Below are 8889 nucleotides of genomic sequence, written 5' to 3'. Positions count from 1 at the left end.
AGTGGTGCCTCGCTTCTCCGCAGAATGATGAATAATGGTGTAATACGCACTTCCCAACACCACAAAAATTATGATTTTGGGTAGTGGGTACCTTGCATGTGTACTTGTGTTAGTAGACCCAAGAGAGTTTACAACGGGCTCTAGAAATTATGCTATCGCGTGGCCTGAGCATCGACGGGAGTGTTTTCCTCAACGCTCTACAAGTTTGATGAGGAAATCTTTTCCACATGGTTGTTATTGGTGCTTGAAACTCCTTTGCAAAAAGACCGTATGCAGGTTTCATTCTCCCAAGAGCTTACCGCTGTCGTTCACGTTTGAGACGATTGAGACGAAAAGGCGCCGATTTTGCAAATGGGCCTTTATAGGTACTTATAGGCATTTAGGCGCAAACGCCAAAAATAGCCGTTTTTAGGCACTATAGAAACGCTATAACAATCATCATTAACCTCTAATTCATGCTCATGAATCAAAATGGGGTGACAGGAACGCAAGTAACAAAATGGGCATTTACCTGAAATCCAGTATCTAGTTATGATGAACTACCGGTGAGGAAAATTAGGACGTGTATCCTTGACGGCCAGTGACGGTCGAACAAGGAGCGAAGTTCGACGACGTGAAGTTTTGCGAGTGAGCTCCTAATATATTTCTTCGTTTCCAGAGTTGTATAGACATTCATTCACACGCTTGATGTGAGATCCACTATCACGCAAGATCTTTCAACACCACCTATCCCAAATAATTGCGCTACTGGGTCACGCGACGACTAAAGTCACTTTAGCGACGACGTTCCGACAGAGACACCTGTGGCTACGTGGAATACGTATTAAACATAGACGTTTGCTGACCTCCATATGCTTGCATTTATGAATGACTAGAAAAAGTAGCAAACTAGCAAAATTTGCAAAGCGTTAGCCGCCGCCGTGGTACAGTAGTTACGGTGATCGACTGCTGACGCGAATGACGTGGCTTCGATCCCGGCCGCTGCGGTCGCATTTTCATGGAGGCGAAATGCTAGAGGCCAGTGCAAGTGCACGAGCATCCTTGATTTAAGTGCACGTTAAGGAATCCCAGGCGGTCCAAATTTCTGGAGCCCTCCATTACGGAGTGCCTTATATTCATATCGTGGCTTTGGGTGCGCAAAACTCGAAAAATTATTACTAGTTGTAGTATTGAAAAGCGCCGAGCTAAGGGAGCTCAAAATAACAGCGCAATAGAAATCAAGCTATTCTAGCCAGATCATACATATATAGCAGAAGATATTCGTCATGCTTTCGCCAACAGACCACTGTTCGAGGCACAATCATCGTCAGAAGGAAGCAATTTTGGCAAAGCCACATGTACGTTATAGTCTCTAGCAGCTTCGTCGATGTGGATTTGCCTCTCCGACAATAAAAAAAGGGTGTGTTCAAATGGAGTATTTCTGGAATGGAGCTCGCCGGCCTCACTAAAGGCATTATAGCAACGTTAAGGGCAGAGTGGTGAGTTAAAAAGTGAATCAAGATGCGCTCCACCCCCCTCCCCCTTTCCTCACCCACAGAGGGATGCATGCCCCGCTGGTCGGAATACATTAGCAGCCCAAATTACTAGCTGCATTTTGTGCTAGATTTCGTGCTGCTGATGTGGTGAGAAATAGACAACGACGCTCGCGTCGGCGACGAAGGTCTAAGTCTACTGCTACCCAATCTGGACGGACAACGCGATCTCCTACTCCGACAGATCGTCAGACTTCCCTTAAGCGACAGCTACCACCACTGCCGCCACCACCACCACCCAATGCATCACAATTGGAGTGCCGGAAAGACGCAGAAGCTTTGAAAGCGGCGGCGGTTGTCGCGTGGCCCTCGCTGCCACCATTGCGCACTCATAAAGAGCCGATGCAGAATGCCCCGCAGTGTGTTTCATCGTCCACAGATGATTGCCACGACAAGAACCTACAAGTCCTCGCAGTGTTGAGGTCTCTCATGACCACGATGCGCACTCTCCTCAACGGAATGACAACTCCGTCAGCTCAATGCGCTCTGCTAGTTCTCGATTCCTTGGAGCCAGTCCTTGCAAGCCTTTTTTAACATCTCGTAGAGGAACCGATGTCAAATATTTCTCCGTTGTGACTGTCTGTGTGTATGCGGTGAACACTGATGTGTGTGCGCGTATTACTTGTTCCCTCTTTCCTCCTCGCTATCTCTATTCTTTTTTCTCCCCCTCCCCTCCCCCCGTGTAGGGTAGCAAACCGGGTACAACCTGGTTAACCTCCCTGCCTTTCCTTCGCTTTTATCTCTCTCTCTTGTGCTAGAAATCATGCGTAGACACGCTTCCAAATTTGACTACAAAAAACGACGATATTGTTTTCGCTGCCTCCTTTAATGAGAGTTACACTGACATCTGACAATAACCCTCCCTCACCCCCCCCCCTTACTTCTCGTCCTAACAAGTGGGGAACCTACGTGTCATGAGTAATGATGTAGAACTATCGATGGTACTATTGATACTATCCATAGCTGAGTCGCTATCAAACTATCGATGGTGAAAAATACTATCGATAGCGCTATCGATAGTAAAAAATTCGATGGTACTATGGATAGTATAAAATCCACAGCGCGGACTCACTGCAGAATAAACTTCCTTCCCCGCGCGTGTGGTACATAGGGGAGCCGGAGGAGCAGGCTGAAGGGCAAGGAAGTTGACATGATTGTGTTCTTCACCAGAGTGCTTTGCTGACAAATGATCATAAAGTCAAACTGTTCAGCTGTATCGGAAAGAAAGCCTTTACATGTGGTGGGACTGCGCGGCTTCAAATTGATATTGCATTTTATGATTTCAAAATAAAAAAAAATATCAAGAAGTTAATTGTAAGGTGTAGCTGGTTGCTCTTGGATACGAACTTATTGATGAATATATTCCGCCATTTTCACTGCGGAAATAATTAGTTTCTCTGCTAAAAATTGCTCATAAGTTAAGCGAAGCTGGTAGTAGGCTATCATTATTCAACGGCATCATTATTCACACCACTATCGATAGTATTGTCACGTGGCTGTGACGGTGAAGAACGCTGCAGCAAGACTGGGAAATATGGAGCTCTTTATTTGGGCGAACTTTTGCCCAGAATATCAAAACTCAAAATACAAGCGATACATGCTGCGTACTGATAGTGGTGGGAGCAGTCGTCAGCCGTTGAGTAATCTGATCATCGGTGGAACTCGACGTCCTTTATACATCAGTCATCATACCTTCCAGCATTATCGCTGGTGCTCGCGTAAGCTCTCGAATAAACTTGACTATTCGCGTCCGGCGCGTAATCTGAACAGAATGATCTCAAACAATTGTGAAGTTTCTCAAACATTACGGCGCGGTCTGCGTCAAATGTTGCTAACAGTCTTTGTGGGTGAAACCAGAATACGTCAAAACAAAGCAATAAATACGAGTGGCAGTAATATCGCTATAGTATTATTAACGATGGTACTACCGATTGCACTATCGATAGTTTGTCGATAGTAGCGCTATCGATAGTTTCAGAAAAGCTATCGATACTATCGATAGTCAATTTACCAATAGTTCTGCATCACTAGTCAGGAGTCATCGATGGGGAGTGACAAAACTGTAGGTTGTTGGACGTTCAGTACGCAAGCAGACGCAGTACGAAAGCAGACGGGGCCAGAGTAGGGGAAAAAAGCGAGATGTTTATATACTGCACAGAAATGCACAGAATAATATAAACAATGACAAAAAAACGTCAGGCATGCGCGGAAAGCGCAGCACAATCACAGAGTAAGCTGGTGGAACGGCCTTTTTGTAAGCGCTCTTGGGGCGACTACTACAACTATACATTTGTAAGGTACCCACTGCACCATAAATCATCATAATTTTGCGAAAGTAGAGTAGTACCCACTATACCATTATTCATCATTCTGTGGAGAAGCGACATGCCCACTACGCGTCTGTATGGCATATATGCCCTTTCGTAATGTTATGGCTCACGACGTCGGAAAATTATGTGTGAGCTTTTCATAACGGTCGTGTGACAAACAAGAGAGCCAACGTGCCTCCCTTTTGCGGTGTTGTAAATATGCGTCACCCCTCAAAAATTAGGACCAATTTAGCTACTTCTAATGGGCTTTGTGTTGGGGCGCTACTGGGCGACGCTAACTTCTAGGTTCAGCTTCCATGTCATTTTGGACTAGACTGGAGCGGTAAGTAAAACGATGTCCAGCGCTTAAACTTTTCATCTTCCCAGATTCTCTACCTGGGGAAAATTGTCATGTGTTTATTGCGCTGAAGCGTGACGGAATCACGTTGCAGGCCGCTCAATATCCCTGATCCATGTGCTCAATCTCTGAACCGCGCGAATGCGGCGAGTCTACTCCACGGCCCCTGAGAGCTGGCCATCGTTTATGAAACGAGTGGTGAGGAACACTCGTTTCAGCTCCTGGAACACGAATTGAGTGACCACACATTCCGCGAAGACTCGATGCGAGAGCCAACCTCCAACAGTTGGATGTCATCTTACCTTGCTACTGCGGGTGGTGATCTCCTGATAAGGGTGTCCTGACGCACCTGCGACATTGGTCGGATGCGGACCATGCATGCGCCATCAGGCAATGCAAATACTGCCGGTGACGATGACCGCCACTACGCTACCAAGGCGAAGTGTAGTTCATCGAGAAGTGCTACACAGTACCTCACATCAGAAACATGTACCCTAGTTCTTCAGTCTCAGAGCACCAGAGCACGCACCACGCCTCTGGCAATCTCCTACAAACACGACTGTAAACCCTCCGGATGACGCGTCACTCCGCTCCTCTTGCGAAGGAAGCGCATTTGTGCAGCCTCTTTTCACGGCCGACTGCACGACTCGAGACGATCCGCGCGGATAAACCTGGGACACTAGACAATCGGTAGCGGGTTAGAACTCGCCGCCTTCCATCTGAGACGGACACGCTTTTGCTGCCATCATTCTTCTGGTATTGAGCATTGTGCAACGAGCTCATATAAACATGTTGCGTGCAAGGCTCGGTTGTCGCTTGTTCCCATAGCTATGCCCACGGGTTTGGGGGGAGAGGGCAGTCTGCAATTCTGCCCTGCATCTTTACTCAGCCCGATCTTTGTCATTTTTAGGGGCGAAGCGCCTTAGGGTCTCGGCGTGTCGGCGTGCATAGTCATCGTCTTCTGCTGCCGCGGCGTGCATCATCGTCGGCTGTCGTGACGCTCCATTTCCTTGAGCGCAAGAGAGGGCGCCACCACCTCGGCGCTCCCCGTGTGGCGAGAGAGAGTTCTGGTAGTTCTGCGATGAACGCCGAAGTATCAGGGGGGCGATCGGAGATCTCTGTTCGTTCGCGTTCATTCTGCTGTTCTGTGGTGCCTACGTCACAAAAGGGAGAGGAGGGTCGCAGCTCTCCCGGCGAGAACCGCCGAGAGGAAGAGGACAGCCAATTGTGAAGCGGAGAGCTTTCTGGAAGTAGACGCGCATCCTGTGTCGTCGGCACGGGGACCGTATGCCCCAAAACGAAGTGTTTCTCGCCTTTTAATAAATATTACTTTACAGAAAAATATTGTTTTTTCTTCTCAAGCTCAAACACTTTCTCAAACAGCAACAGCTTTGAGTAATGATATTTATTAATGTTCGTTTTTTTTTTTTTGACGTTGTCGCTAGGTGGTGTCGGCACGCGAAAAAAAAGGAGAGAAGTAGCGGGTGGCGCAGTGTTTCAAAATGTCGTACCACCGCAACGTCTGCCTTGGTTCTCGGGTGTCGGGTCGTCAAAAGGAGCTTCTGCTGGCTTTTGTGAAAGAGCACCCACAGGTCGCGACGCTGTCGTGCCCGCTGGAGCCGTCGTTCACGGGGGAGGACCGGGACGGCATGTGGCAGGAGCTGGTAGCGCTTTTGAACGAAGAAGTCCCTGCGCGTAACACCACAGCCCAGTGGCAGGCCCGATGGAGGAATGACCGCTACTATTCGCAGCAAGGCCTTGCCAAACTCAGAGAGCAGCAGAGGTGAGTGCGAGCACAATTGTGTTGTGGTCGGTCATCTTACCCGTCCCGCTTGTGCTTTACAGCGGCACCGCGGCCGCGTCTTGCTTGACAGGGACCGCGTGTCAGAGCTGCCCGCAGCTGAAGCGGGTAGTGTCGTCTCCGTCGACGGAGAAACCGAAGTGGCGCCGTTGGGCGAGGTAGCCAGTACGCTCAAGCCTGTAGCTGAAAGTTCGTGTGAGCTGTCGAGGGTTGATCGAGCGACGCTCATTCGAGAGCAGCGTGAAGACATCTCGATAAAAGCGCTAATGGAAAGAGTAAAATTGGGAGTAAAGAAAAAGAATGTTTCTTTTTATGAGAAATCTGGGCTATTGTACCGTAGCTACACAGATGTACAAGGTCGCAGGTATGAGCAGCTCTTCATACCGCAAGAGTATCGTCGCCAGCTATTGGAACTTGCGCACGAAAACGCGTGGGCAGGGCATCTCGGCTTGTAGAAGACCAAGGCTAGAATTTCCTTTGAGTTTTACTGGCCGAAATTTTGGAAAGATACCGAAGACTTTGTGCGCTCTTGCGACACTTGTCAGAGGGTGGGGAAATCCACGGACAAGTGAAAGGAACCCATGAAGCTTGTGCCAGTTATAACAGAACCTTTTCGGCGCCTAGTAATCGACATTGTTCGGCCCTTGCCGGAGTCAAGGCAAGGTTGTCGATACATCCTGACTGCCCTCTGTGTGGCAACGAAATTTCCGGAAGCGGTACTTCTTAGGGAGCTCAATTCTCCTCACGTCGTGGACGCTCTGCTCTCGATATTCGCGCGTGTCGGATTTCCTTCTGAAATTCAATGCGACAATGGCAGCGTCTTCACCAGTTGCCTTACCTCTACCTTTTTGGATAAATGTGGAATCAAGGTGGTGTACAGTTCGATCTATCACCCGCAATCTAATCCGGTAGAGCGTATGCATTCAGTTCTGAAACGTATACTGAGAGCTCTTTGTTATGAGCACAAATCCGACTGGGAAGCATGTATTCCTCCCGCTATGTTTGCTTTGAGGTCTGCTCCTCATGAGAGCACTGGCTTTAGCCCCGCAGAGCTTGTATATGGCCGGAGCTTAAGAACACCTTTGCGAATGCTACGCGAATCCTGGGAGGAATATGATGAGGACCCGAATGTAGTTGCTTATGTTCTCGACCTCCTTCAAAGCTCGGAAAAACAGATCTTGTGGAGAGCCACATGAAGGCAGCGCAAGTATTGTCGAAAGAATACTACGACAAATCAGCAAAAAAACGTACCTTCGAAGTGGGAGGTCAGGTAATGTTGCTGCGGCCTTCCAAGAAGAACAAGCTGAAGGTTCATTGGGAGGGGCCCGCTAAAGTAATATCGAAGCTTTCCGATACCAACTACGAAGTGAAATTAGGAAAGCGGTCGTACGTTCAACGTCAGGCGGTCGTAAATCAACTTTTGAATGCTTCAGAGGAGGAAGGAGCAGAAATTCTGACTTCTAGTGATGTAAGCGAAAGGGGTTCAGAGGTGATGTTGGAACAGTTGAACCTGGAGCCAAGGTTAAGTCAAGTCCAGAAGGAGGACTTGAGAAGGATTGTTTCTGAGTTTAAAGACGTGTTTTCCAGCCGTCCCGGAAAAACGACGGTTATTAAACACGACATCGAGCTAACATGTGAGGAACCAATCCGTAGTAAGCCATATTGATGTTCCCCTGTGTAGAAGCAGATCATGAAAGATGAAATCGATAAAATGCTTGAGTTGGGAGTCATAGTACCGGGTGAGAGTGACTATACATGTCTTCTAATATTGGTTCAAGTGCCGGGAAAGGATCCTAGGCCATGCATCGATTATCGGCGCCTTAACGCCATAACTCTAGACCAGACCTATCCGATACTAAATCTAGAGGAAAGGGTGGAAACAGTGTCAAAGTCAAACTACATTTCCACGCTAGACCTCGTGCGAGGTTATTGGCAGGTTCCTCTTTACCGAGCGTGCTAGCCGCTACGCCGCGTTCGTTTCTCCATTCGGAACGTATCGTCCACTTATGCTGAGTTTTGGACTGAAAACTGCGCCTTATTGCTTTTCGGGTCTAATGGACCGCGTTCTTAATGGCCTGTCCGAGTTCGCACTGCCGTATCTCGACGATGTCGCCATCTTCTCGAACAGCTGGGAAGAACATGTCGAACATTTACGAGTCGTGCTGAACAAGTTGAAAGAAGCGGGTCTTACAGCGAAACCTGCTAAATGTCACCTAGGATGCAGCGAGGTGTCTTACCTGGGACACGTTGTGGGGCGTGGCCGGCGTAGACCTTCAGAGATCAAGGTAGCCGCCGTCGTGAACTATCCACGGCCAACCACAAAGTCTGAGATAAGGGCTTTCGTAGGGCTAGCGGGATACTATCAGTATTATGTGCAAAACTACTCTACCATTGCCAGCCCTCTAACTGACGCACTTCGAAAGTCGGAGCCAGTTAAAGTGACATGGGACTCAGAGAAAGAGAATGCGTTTTGCAAGCTTAAACAAGCCTTAAGCGAAAAGCCCGTTCTCATGGCACCCGACTTTTCGAAGGGTTTTATCATTCAGTGCGACGCGAGTGATCGCAGAATGGGAGCTATATTGTACCAGGAAGATGGCACTGGCCACGAAAGACCAGTTTTGTATTTAAGCCGAAAACTGAGCTGCAGGGAGAGGCATATAGTACCTCTTAAAAGGAATGTGCCTGCCTCGTGTGGGCCGTTCAAAAGTTGGCCTGTTATGTCTCCGGTCCCAAGTTTGTGGTCGAAACGGACCACTGCCCTCTAACCCGGTTGAATAACATGTCGTCCAAAAGGGGCCGGTTACTGAGGTGGAGCATGATACTCCAACAGCACAACTTGAACGTTCGTTGCAAGAAAGGAAAGCTAAACGCGAACGCAGAGGCACTGAG

At 48.4% G+C, this 8889-nt stretch overlaps 1 protein-coding gene across 1 annotated transcript in view; it reads left to right on the top strand.

The window, feature by feature from the left end:
• The window catches only part of LOC119385825 (guanylate cyclase D), a gene marked incomplete in the record, with an annotated part of 132668 nt that extends 128125 nt beyond the window's left edge, over positions 1-4543 (top strand). Inside the window, 1 exon segment of the mRNA XM_037653202.2 lies at positions 4418-4543. Coding sequence (XP_037509130.1) covers positions 4418-4543 — 126 coding nt within the window.
• Between the last annotated feature and the right edge of the window lie 4346 nt (positions 4544-8889).

The sequence above is a fragment of the Rhipicephalus sanguineus genome, chromosome 3 (genome assembly GCF_013339695.2).
Source record: "Rhipicephalus sanguineus isolate Rsan-2018 chromosome 3, BIME_Rsan_1.4, whole genome shotgun sequence".
Taxonomy (NCBI): Eukaryota; Metazoa; Arthropoda; class Arachnida; order Ixodida; family Ixodidae; genus Rhipicephalus; species Rhipicephalus sanguineus.
This window is presented reverse-complemented; position numbering and strand designations above follow the sequence as displayed.